We start from the raw sequence: 11,851 nt of genomic DNA on the forward strand, positions 1-11,851 counted from the left end.
GGTGGTGTGATGGTGGTGGTGTGATGGTGGTGGTGTGATGGTGGTGGTGGTGGTGGTGGTGGTGTGATGGTAGATGGTCTCCACATCTCTGTCTCTACTGACACCAGGAAAGAGAGGAACCGTCTCTCTCCACATCTCTGTCTCTACTGACACCAGGAAAGAGAGGAACCGTCTCTCTCCACATCTCTGTCTCTACTGACACCAGGAAAGAGAGGGACCGTCTCTCTCCACATCTCTGTCTCTACTGACACCAGGAAAGAGAGGAACCGTCTCTCTCCACATCTCTGTCTCTACTGACACCAGGAAAGAGAGGGACCGTCTCTCTCCACATCTCTGTCTCTACTGACACCAGGAAAGAGAGGGACCGTCTCTCTCCACATCTCTGTCTCTACTGACACCAGGAAAGAGAGGGACCGTCTCTCTCCACATCTCTGTCTCTACTGACACCAGGAAAGAGAGGAACCGTCTCTATCCACATCTCTGTCTCTACTGACACCAGGAAAGAGAGGAACCGTCTCTCTCCACATCTCTGTCTCTACTGACACCAGGAAAGAGAGGAACCGTCTCTATCCACATCTCTGTCTCTACTGACACCAGGAAAGAGAGGAACCGTCTCTCTCCACATCTCTGTCTCTACTGACACCAGGAAAGAGAGGAACCGTCTCTCTCCACATCTCTGTCTCTACTGACACCAGGAAAGAGAGGAACCGTCTCTCTCCACATCTCTGTCTCTACTGACACCAGGAAAGAGAGGGACCGTCTCTCTCCACATCTCTGTCTCTACTGACACCAGGAAAGAGAGGAACCGTCTCTCTCCACATCTCTGTCTCTACTGACACCAGGAAAGAGAGGAACCGTCTCTCTCCACATCTCTGTCTCTACTGACACCAGGAAAGAGAGGAACCGTCTCTCTCCACATCTCTGTCTCTACTGACACCAGGAAAGAGAGGAACCGTCTCTCTCCACATCTCTGTCTCTACTGACACCAGGAAAGAGAGGGACCGTCTCTCTCCACATCTCTGTCTCTACTGACACCAGGAAAGAGAGGGACCGTCTCTCTCCACATCTCTGTCTCTACTGACACCAGGAAAGAGAGGGACCGTCTCTCTCCACATCTCTGTCTCTACTGACACCAGGAAAGAGAGGGACCGTCTCTGTCTCTACTGACACCAGGAAAGAGAGGAACCGTCTCTCTCCACATCTCTGTCTCTACTGACACCAGGAAAGAGAGGGACCGTCTCTCTCCACATCTCTGTCTCTACTGACACCAGGAAAGTGAAGGAAGCAGCTTCTCTGCCTCTATTTTTTAAAACGGTCTCCGGCTCTACCTTGATGGCCTTGAGGGATCCGCTGAACAGCATGCTGTGGGAGGACACCAGCGTACACACCGGGTTGTCATGGGCACGGATTGTGTTCACCTTCTGCAGGGTCTGGACGTCCCACACCTACATCACACACAGAGAGACAGGGGAGAGAGAGGGACAGGGGAGAGAGAGAGACAGGGGAGAGAGAGAGAGACAGGGAGAGAGAGAGAGACAGGGGGAGAGAGAGACAGACAGGGGAGAGAGATAGACACAGGAGAGAGAGAGAGACAGGGGGAGAGAGGAGACAGGAGAGAGAGAGACAGGAGAGAGAGAGACAGGGAGAGAGAGACATCAGGGAGAGAGAGAGATCTGGGAGAGAGAGAGAGACAGGAGAGAGAGAGACAGGGAGAGAGAGAGAGGGTAGAGAGAGAGACAGGGTATGAGAGACGGGGAGAGAGAGACAGGGGAGAGAGAGAGACAGGGGAGAGAGAGAGACAGGAGAGAGAGAGACAGGAGAGAGACAGGGGAGAGAGAGTCAGAGGGTAGAGAGAGAGACAGGGTAGAGAGACGGAGATAGAGAGACAGGGGAGAGAGAGACAGGGAGAGAGAGAGACAGGAGAGAGAGACAGGGGAGAGAGACGGGGAGAGAGAGAGAGACAGGGGAGAGAGAGGGTCAGAGAGAGAGACAGGGAGAGAGAGAGAGGGTAGAGAGGAGACAGGGTAGAGAGACAGAGAGAGACAGGGGAGAGAGACAGGGGAGAGAGAGAGACGGAGACAGAGAGAGAGAGAGACGAGAGACGAGAGACAAGGGAGAGAGAGAGAGAGAGAGACAGGGGAGAGACGGAGAGAGAGAAGACAGGGGAGAGAGACAGGGGAGAGAGAGAGACAGAGACAGAGACAAGGGAGAGAGAGACAGGGAGAGAGAGAGACAGGGGAGAGAGAGACAGGAGATGAGAGAGAGAGAGACAGGGGAGAGAGAGAGACAGGGGAGACAGAAGAGAGAGAGACGGGAGAGAGAGGAGAGAGAGAGACGGGAGACAGAGAGAGAGAGAGACGAGAGACGAGAGACAAGGAGAGAGAGAGAGAGACGAGAGACATGGGAGAGAGAGAGACAAGGAAGACAGAAGAGAGAGAGAGAGAGACAAGGAAGACAGAAGAGAGAGAGACGGGAGAGAGAGACAAGGAAGACAGAAGAGAGAGACGGAGAGAGAGGAGCTGAGAGAGACGGGAGACAGAGAGACAGGGAGAGAGAGAGACGGGAGAGAGAGAGAGAGACAGGGAGAGAGAGAGAGAGACAGGGGAGAGAGAGAGAGAGAGACAGGGGAGAGAGAGAGAGAGAGACAGGGAGAGAGAGAGAGAGAGACAGGGAGAGAGAGAGAGAGAGACAGGGAGAGAGAGAGAGAGACAGGGGAGAGAGAGAGAGAGAGACAGGGAGAGAGAGAGAGACAGAGAGAGAGAGACAGAGAGACAGGGGAGAGAGAGAGAGAGAGACAGGGGAGAGAGAGACAGAGAGGAGAGAGAGAGAGACAGAGAGAGAGAGAGAGAGACAGGGGGAGAGAGAGAGACAGGGAGAGAGAGAGAGAGAGAGAGACAGGGAGAGAGAGAGAGACAGAGAGAGAGAGACAGGAGACCGCACAAGAGGCATGTTGGACACAAAGCAGACACAGGGCTGAGGATCTAGGCAAAGTACATCATGGTTCTACAGTCAGTCTAGGTGTCGTCAGGGTGTTGCTGTCGTGTCGTCAGGTGTTGCTGTCGTGTCGTCAGGTGTTGCTGTCGTGTCGTGTCGTCAGGTGTTGCTCGTGTCGTCAGGTGTTTGCTGTCGTGTCGTCAGGTGTTGCTGCCGTGTCGTCAGGTGTTGCTACCCGTGTCGTCAGGTGTTGCTACCCGTGTCGTCAGGTGTTGCTGTCGTGTCGTCAGGTGTGTTGCTGCTCAGGTGTTGCTGTCGTCAGGTGTTGCTATCGTGTCGTCAGGTGTTGCTGTCGTGTCGTCAGGTGTTGCTGTCGTGTCGTCAGGTGTTGCTGTCGTCGTCAGGTGTTGCTACCGTGTCGTCAGGTGTTGCTGTCGTGTCGTCAGGTGTTGCTGTCGTGTCGTCAGGTGTTGCTGTCGTGTCGTCCAGGTGTTGCTGTCGTGTCGTCAGGTGCTGTGCTGTCGTGTCGCCAGGTGTTTGCGTGTCGTCAGGTGCCAGGTGTTGTCTGCGTGCCGTGTCGTCAGGTGTTGCTGCCCGTGTCGTCAGGTGTTGCTGTCCGCGTCAGGCCAGGTGTTGCTGTCGCGGTCGTCAGGTGTTGCTGCCGTGTGCCGTCAGGTGTTGCTGTCTGTCGTGTCGCCAGGTGTTGCTGCCGTGTCGTCAGGTGTTGCTGCCGTCGTCGTCAGGTGTTGCTACCCGTGTCGTCAGGTGTTGCTGCCGTGGTCGTCAGGTGTTGCTGCCGTGGTAATCAGGTGTTGCTGCCGTGTCGTCAGGTGTTGCTGCCGTGCCAGGGTGTTACTGCCGTGTCGTCAGGTGTTGCTGTCGTGTCGTCAGGTGTTGCTACCCGTGTCGTCAGGTGTTGCTGCCGTGTCGTCAGGTGTTGCTACCGTGTCGTCAGGTGTTGCTGTCAGGTTAATAAATCAGGTGTTGCTGTCGATGTCGTCAGGTGTTGCTGTCGCGGTCGCCAGGTTGCTGCCGTGTCGTCAGGTGTTGCTGTCGTGTCGTCAGGTGCTGCTGTCGTGTCGTCAGGTGTTGCTGTCGTGTCGTCAGGTGTTGCTGTCGTGTCGTCAGGTGTTGCTGTCGCGTCGTCAGGTGTTGCTGTCGCGTGTGTGTTATAGTTTTAAATAACTATTTCTATATTCCCAGACCCCGTCCCCGCAGGAGGCCGTCATTGTAAATGAGAATTTGTTCTTAACTCGACTTTAGTTCAAATAACAAGTTAAATAAATAAAAAAATGCAAGAAAGGTGAGTTATATACACAGGACAGTTTATTAGGTACACCGTCCCATCCACCACAATGGATCGCTCCTCCAGACAGTGAGTCACGTGGTCGTAGCTTGTTATATAAAGCAGACAGACATCGAGGCATTCAGTTACTGGTCCATCAGACGTTAGAACGGGGAAAAAAACGAGCGACCTTGAGCGTGGTACGATCGTCGGTGCCGGGCGCTCCAGTATCTCAGAAACGTCTGGACTTCCTGGGACTTTCACACGTCTGAGTGTCTGAGGGTTTACAGAGAACGACTAACACCCAGTCAGCAGTCCTGTGGGTGGAGACTGCTCGTTGAGGAGAGAACGACTAACACCCAGTCAGCTGTCCTGTGGGTGGAGACTGCTCGTTGAGGAGAGAACGACTAACACCCAGTCAGCTGTCCTGTGGGTGGAGACTGCTCATTGAGGAGAGAACGACTAACACCCAGTCCTGTGGGTGGAGACTGCTCGTTGAGGAGAGAACGACTAACACCCAGTCAGCTGTCCTGTGGGTGGAGACTGCTCGTTGAGGAGAGAACGACTAACACCCAGTCAGCTGTCCTGTGGGTGGAGACTGCTCGTTGAGGAGAGAACGACTAACACCCAGTCAGCTGTCCTGTGGGTGGAGACTGCTCGTTGAGGAGAGAACGACTAACACCCAGTCAGCTGTCCTGTGGGTGGAGACTGCTCGTTGAGGAGAGAACGACTAACACCCAGTCCTGTGGGTGGAGACTGCTCGTTGAGGAGAGAACGACTAACACCCAGTCCTGTGGGTGGAGACTGCTCGTTGAGGAGAGAACGACTAACACCCAGTCTTGTGGGTGGAGACTGCTCGTTGAGGAGAGAACGACTAACACCCAGTCCTGTGGGTGGAGACTGCTCGTTGAGGAGAGAACGACTAACACCCAGTCCTGTGGGTGGAGACTGCTCGTTGAGGAGAGAACGACTAACACCCAGTCCTGTGGGTGGAGACTGCTCGTTGAGGAGAAAACGACTAACACCCAGTCCTGTGGGTGGAGACTGCTCGTTGAGGAGAGAACGACTAACACCCAGTCCTGTGGGTGGAGACTGCTCGTTGAGGAGAGAACGACTAACACCCAGTCCTGTGGGTGGAGACTGCTCGTTGAGGAGAGAACGACTAACACCCAGTCCTGTGGGTGGAGACTGCTCGTTGAGGAGAGAACGACTAACACCCAGTCCTGTGGGTGGAGACTGCTCGTTGAGGAGAGAACGACTAACACCCAGTCCTGTGGGTGGAGACTGCTCGTTGAGGAGAGAACGACTAACACCCAGTCCTGTGGGTGGAGACTGCTCGTTGAGGAGAGAACGACTAACACCCAGTCCTGTGGGTGGAGACTGCTCGTTGAGGAGAGAACGACTAACACCCAGTCCTGTGGGTGGAGACTGCTCGTTGAGGAGAGAACGACTAACACCCAGTCCTGTGGGTGGAGACTGCTCGTTGAGGAGAGAACGACTAACACCCAGTCCTGTGGGTGGAGACTGCTCGTTGAGGAGAGAACGACTAACACCCAGTCCTGTGGGTGGAGACTGCTCGTTGAGGAGAGAACGACTAACACCCAGTCCTGTGGGTGGAGACTGCTCGTTGAGGAGAGAACGACTAACACCCAGTCCTGTGGGTGGAGACTGCTCGTTGAGGAGAGAACGACTAACACCCAGTCCTGTGGGTGGAGACTGCTCGTTGAGGAGAGAACGACTAACACCCAGTCCTGTGGGTGGAGACTGCTCGTTGAGGAGAGAACGACTAACACCCAGTCAGCTGTCCTGTGGGTGGAGACTGCTCGTTGAGGAGAGAACGACTAACACCCAGTCCTGTGGGTGGAGACTGCTCGTTGAGGAGAGAACGACTAACACCCAGTCCTGTGGGTGGAGACCGCTCGTTGAGGAGAGAACGACTAACACCCAGTCCTGTGGGTGGAGACTGCTCGTTGATGAGAGAACGACTAACACCCAGTCCTGTGGGTGGAGACCGCTCGTTGAGGAGAGAACGACTAACACCCAGTCCTGTGGGTGGAGACCGCTCGTTGAGGAGAGAACGACTAACACCCAGTCCTGTGGGTGGAGACCGCTCGTTGAGGAGAGAACGACTAACACCCAGTCAGCTGTCCTGTGGGTGGAGACTGCTCGTTGAGGAGAGAACGACTAACACCCAGTCCTGTGGGTGGAGACTGCTCGTTGAGGAGAGAACGACTAACACCCAGTCCTGTGGGTGGAGACCGCTCGTTGAGGAGAGAACGACTAACACCCAGTCCTGTGGGTGGAGACTGCTCGTTGAGGAGAGAACGACTAACACCCAGTCCTGTGGGTGGAGACTGCTCATTGAGGAGAGAACGACTAACACCCAGTCCTGTGGGTGGAGACTGCTTGTTGAGGAGAGAACGACTAACACCCAGTCCTGTGGGTGGAGACTGCTCGTTGAGGAGAGAACGACTAACACCCAGTCCTGTGGGTGGAGACTGCTCATTGAGGAGAGAACGACTAACACCCAGTCCTGTGGGTGGAGACTGCTTGTTGAGGAGAGAACGACTAACACCCAGTCCTGTGGGTGGAGACTGCTCGTTGAGGAGAGAACGACTAACACCCAGTCCTGTGGGTGGAGACTGCTCGTTGAGGAGAGAACGACTAACACCCAGTCAGCTGTCCTGTGGGTGGAGACTGCTCGTTGAGGAGAGAACGACTAACACCCAGTCCTGTGGGTGGAGACTGCTCGTTGAGGAGAGAACGACTAACACCCAGTCCTGTGGGTGGAGACTGCTCGTTGAGGAGAGAACGACTAACACCCAGTCCTGTGGGTGGAGACTGCTCGTTGAGGAGAGAACGACTAACACCCAGTCAGCTGTCCTGTGGGTGGAGACTGCTCGTTGAGGAGAGAACGACTAACACCCAGTCAGCTGCTGTCCTGTGGGTGGAGACTGCTCGTTGAGGAGAGAACGACTAACACCCAGTCAGCTGCTGTCCTGTGGGTGGAGACTGCTCGTTGAGGAGAGAACGACTAACACCCAGTCAGCTGCTGTCCTGTGGGTGGAGACTGCTCGTTGAGGAGAGAACGACTAACACCCAGTCAGCTGCTGTCCTGTGGGTGGAGACTGCTCTTTGAGGAGAGAACGACTAACACCCAGTCCTGTGGGTGGAGACTGCTCGTTGAGGAGAGAACGACTAACACCCAGTCCTGTGGGTGGAGACTGCTCGTTGAGGAGAGAACGACTAACACCCAGTCCTGTGGGTGGAGACTGCTCATTGAGGAGAGAACGACTAACACCCAGTCAGCTGTCCTGTGGGTGGAGACTGCTCGTTGAGGAGAGAACGACTAACACCCAGTCAGCTGTCCTGTGGGTGGAGACTGCTCGTTGAGGAGAGAACGACTAACACCCAGTCAGCTGCTGTCCTGTGGGTGGAGACTGCTCTTTGAGGAGAGAACGACTAACACCCAGTCCTGTGGGTGGAGCCTGCTCTTTGAGGAGAGAACGACTAACACCCAGTCCTGTGGGTGGAGACTGCTCTTTGAGGAGAGAACGACTAACACCCAGTCCTGTGGGTGGAGACTGCTCGTTGAGGAGAGAACGACTAACACCCAGTCCTGTGGGTGGAGACTGCTCGTTGAGGAGAGAACGACTAACACCCAGTCCTGTGGGTGGAGACTGCTCGTTGAGGAGAGAACGACTAACACCCAGTCCTGTGGGTGGAGACTGCTCGTTGAGGAGAGAACGACTAACACCCAGTCCTGTGGGTGGAGACTGCTCGTTGAGGAGAGAACGACTAACACCCAGTCCTGTGGGTGGAGACTGCTCGTTGAGGAGAGAACCACTAACACCCAGTCCTGTGGGTGGAGACTGCTCGTTGAGGAGAGAACGACTAACACCCAGTCCTGTGGGTGGAGACTGCTCGTTGAGGAGAGAACGACTAACACCCAGTCCTGTGGGTGGAGACTGCCGTTGAGGAGAGAACGACTAACACCCAGTCCTGTGGGTGGAGACTGCTCGTTGAGGAGAGAACGACTAACACCCAGTCAGCTGTCCTGTGGGTGGAGACTGCTCGTTGAGGAGAGAACGACAAACACCCAGTCAGCTGTCCTGTGGGTGGAGACTGCTCGTTGAGGAGAGAACGACTAACACCCAGTCCTGTGGGTGGAGACTGCTCGTTGAGGAGAGAACGACTAACACCCAGTCCTGTGGGTGGAGACTGCTCGTTGAGGAGAGAACGACTAACACCCAGTCCTGTGGGTGGAGACTGCTCGTTGAGGAGAGAACGACTAACACCCAGTCCTGTGGGTGGAGACTGCTCGTTGAGGAGAGAACGACTAACACCCAGTCCTGTGGGTGGAGACTGCTCGTTGAGGAGAGAACGACTAACACCCAGTCCTGTGGGTGGAGACTGCTCGTTGAGGAGAGAACGACTAACACCCAGTCCTGTGGGTGGAGACTGCTCGTTGAGGAGAGAACGACTAACACCCAGTCCTGTGGGTGGAGACTGCTCGTTGAGGAGAAAGGTCCAAGGAGGCAGAGACAGAATTTGGCGTTGGGGAGTCCATTGCTCCGATCCTGCCTGGTGTCACCGGTACAGGCTGATGGCAGTGATGTAATGGTGTGGGGGAATGTTTTATACCCCGAAGAAGTCAGGCTGTTCTGGAGGCAAAGGCGGGTGCGACTTGGTACCAAATGGGTGTACCTAATTAACAGTCAGACTGTAGGTGTGTTGTTGTGGTTTATAAGAGACAACAGTCAGACTGTAGGTGTGGTTTATAAGAGACAACAGTCAGACTGTAGGTGTGTTTTATAAGAGACAACAGCCTGTAGGTGTGTTGTTGTGGTTTATAAGAGACAACAGTCAGACTGTAGGTGTGTTGTTGTGGTTTATAAGAGACAACAGTCAGACTGTAGGTGTGTTTTATAAGAGACAACAGTCAGACTGTAGGTGTGTTTTATAAGAGACAACAGTCAGACTGTAGGTGTGTTGTTGTGGTTTATAAGAGACAACAGTCAGACTGTAGGTGTGTTTTATAAGAGACAACAGTCAGACTGTAGGTGTGTTTTATAAGAGACAACAGTCAGACTGTAGGTGTGTTTTATAAGAGACAACAGTCAGACTGTAGGTGTGTTGTGGTTTATAAGAGACAACAGTCAGACTGTAGGTGTGTTTTATAAGAGACAACAGTCAGACTGTAGGTGTGGTTTATTAGAGACAACAGTCAGACTGTAGGTGTGGTTTATAAGAGACAACAGTCAGACTGTAGGTGTGGTTTATAAGAGACAACAGTCAGACTGTAGGTGTGGTTTATAAGAGACAACAGTCAGACTGTAGGTGTGGTTTATAAGAGACAACAGTCAGACTGTAGGTGTGGTTTATAAGAGACAACAGTCAGACTGTAGGTGTGTCGTTGTAGTTTATAATAGACAACAGTCAGACTGTAGGTGTGTTGTTGTGGTTTATAAGAGACAACAGTCAGACTGTAGGTGTGTTGTTGTGGTTTATAAGAGACAACAGTCAGACTGTAGGTGTGTTGTTAAACAGGATAATTTATAAGAGACAACAGTCAGAACAGACTCACTATGATGGTGCAGTCAGCTGAGCCACTATACAGTCTGTTCCTACAGGGAGGGAGAGGAGAGCGAGAGGGGAAGAGGAGAGAGGGAGGGGAAGAGGAGAGAGGAAGAGGAGAGGGGAAGAGTAGAGCGAGAGAGGAAAGAGGAGAGGGGAAGAGGAAAGCGAGAGGGGAAAGAGGAGAGGGGAAGAGGAAAGCGAGAGGGGAAAGAGGAGAGGGGAAGAGGAGAGGGGAAGAGGAGAGGGGAAGAGTAGAGCGAGAGAGGAAAGAGGAGAGGGGAAGAGGAAAGCGAGAGGGGAAAGAGGAGAGGGGAAGAGGAAAGCGAGAGGGGAAAGAGGAGAGGGGAAGAGGAAAGCGAGAGGGGAAGAGGAGAGGGGAAGATGAATTATTTAGAGGGGAAAGATTATTACTCCTGGAGGAAAACATCTGAAGAGGAGAAAAGAGGAGAGCGAGAGGGGAAAGAGGAAAGCGAGAGGGGAAGAGGAGAGGGGAAGAGGAGAGCGAGAGGAGAAGGACAGAGCAAGAGGGGAAGAAGATGAAGAGGAGAGCGTGTGTGGAAGATGGAGAGCGAGAGGGGAAGGAGGAGATGGAAGAGAAAGCGAGAGAGGAGAGGGGAAAGAGGAGAGGGGAAGAGGAAACGAGAGGGGAAGAGGAGATGCGAAGAGGGAGAAGGAGAGCAAGAGGGGAGCGAGAGGGGAAGATGGAGAGCAGAGGGGAAGAAGAGGAGAGGGGAAGAGGAGAGGGGAAGATTTATTCTGGGAAGAGGAGAGGGAAGAGGAGAGGGGAAGAGGAGAGGGAAGAGGAGAGGGGAAGAGGAGAGGAAGAGGAGAGGGGAAGAGGAGAGGGGAAAGGAGAGGGAAGAGGAGAGGGGAAAGGAGAGAAAGGGGAAAGGAGAGGGAAGAGGAAAGGGGAAGAGGAAAGGGGAAGAGGAAAGGGAAGAGGAGAGGGAAGAGGAAGAGGAAAGGAAGAGGAAAGGGAGAGAAAGGAAGAGGAAAGGGAAGAGGGGGAAGAGGAGAGGAAACATGTGTCTGTTTGAGGGGAAAGAGGAGAGGGGAAAGAGGAGAGGGAAGAGAGAGAGAGAGAGAGAGGGGAAAGAGAGAGTCAAAGAGGAGAGGGGAAAGAGGAGAGGGGAAAGAGGAGAGGGGAAGAGAGAGGGGAGAGAGAGGGAAAGAGAGAGGGGAAGAGGAGAGGGGAAAGAGAGGGAAGAGGAGAGGGGAAGAGGAGGGGGAGAGGAGAGGGGAAGAGGAGAGGAAGAGGAGAGGGGAAGAGGAGAGGAAAGAGGAGAGGGGAAGAGGAGAGGGGAAGAGGAGAGGGGAAGAAGAGGGGAAGAGAGAGAGAGGGGAAAGAGGAGAGGGAAGAGAGAGAGAGAGGAAAGAGAGAGAGGGAAGAGAGAGCGAGAGGGTGAAAGAGGAGAGGGAAGAGTAGAGCGAGAGGGGGAAAGAGAGCGAGAGGGGGAAGAGAGCGAGAGGGGGGAAGAGAGAGAGGGGGAAGAGAGCGAGAGGGGGAAGAGGAGCGAGAGGGGAAAGAGAGCGGGAGGGGAAGAGAGCGGGGGGAAGAGAGCAGAGGGGAAAGAGAGCAGAGAGGGAAAGAGAGCGGGAGGGGAAAGAGAGCGGGAGGGGAAAGAGAGCGGGGAGGGGAAAGAGAGCGAGAGGGGAAGAGAGAGCGAGAGGGGAAGAGAGCGAGAGGGGAAGAGAGCGAGAGGGGAAGAGAGAGCGAGGGGGAAGAGAGAGCGAGAGAGGGGGAAGAGAGAGCGAGAGAGGGAAGAGAGCGAGGGGGAAGAGATTTCGGGGGAAGAGAGAGAGCGGGGGAAGAGAGAGCGGGGGGAAGAGAGAGAGAGAGGGGAAGAGAGATTCAAGAGGGCAAACATAGCGAGAGGGGGAAGAGGAGAGCGGAGAGGGGGAAGAGAGGAGAGGGGGAAGAGGAGAGCGAGAGGGAAAAGATATTAGCGAGATGTAAAAAGATTTATTATTAAACAGGGGGGAAGAGATTAGAGAGGGGGAAGAGATAGAGGGGGAAGAGAGAGAGAGAGAGGGGGAAGAGAGAGAGAGGGG

At 54.2% G+C, this 11,851-nt stretch overlaps 1 protein-coding gene and 2 long non-coding RNA genes across 5 annotated transcripts in view; 2 read left to right on the forward strand and 1 right to left on the reverse strand.

The window, feature by feature from the left end:
- LOC127924272 (E3 ubiquitin-protein ligase TRAF7-like) overlaps nt 1-11,851 on the reverse strand; it is a 69,917-nt gene that overhangs the window by 19,905 nt on the left and 38,161 nt on the right. Inside the window, 2 exon segments of the mRNA XM_052508832.1 lie at nt 1,329-1,445; nt 9,807-9,846. Coding sequence (XP_052364792.1) covers nt 1,329-1,445; nt 9,807-9,846 — 157 coding nt within the window.
- On the forward strand, nt 2,906-4,799 carry LOC127924269 (uncharacterized). 3 transcript variants are annotated; one of them, XR_008117449.1, is made up of 4 exons: nt 2,906-3,018; nt 3,278-3,319; nt 3,360-3,403; nt 3,960-4,799. It is a non-coding gene; the product is annotated as an uncharacterized LOC127924269 (long non-coding RNA). The 3 variants fall into 3 exon arrangements; XR_008117448.1 differs by lacking the exon at nt 2,906-3,018 and adding an exon at nt 3,029-3,097; XR_008117450.1 differs by lacking the exons at nt 2,906-3,018; nt 3,278-3,319 and adding an exon at nt 3,029-3,097.
- Nucleotides 8,580-9,796, forward strand: LOC127924271 (uncharacterized). The gene is made up of 3 exons (XR_008117452.1): nt 8,580-8,948; nt 9,173-9,423; nt 9,670-9,796. It is a non-coding gene; the product is annotated as an uncharacterized LOC127924271 (long non-coding RNA).

This window comes from Oncorhynchus keta, unplaced genomic scaffold (assembly GCF_023373465.1).
Source record: "Oncorhynchus keta strain PuntledgeMale-10-30-2019 unplaced genomic scaffold, Oket_V2 Un_contig_3902_pilon_pilon, whole genome shotgun sequence".
NCBI lineage: Eukaryota > Metazoa > Chordata > Actinopteri > Salmoniformes > Salmonidae > Oncorhynchus > Oncorhynchus keta.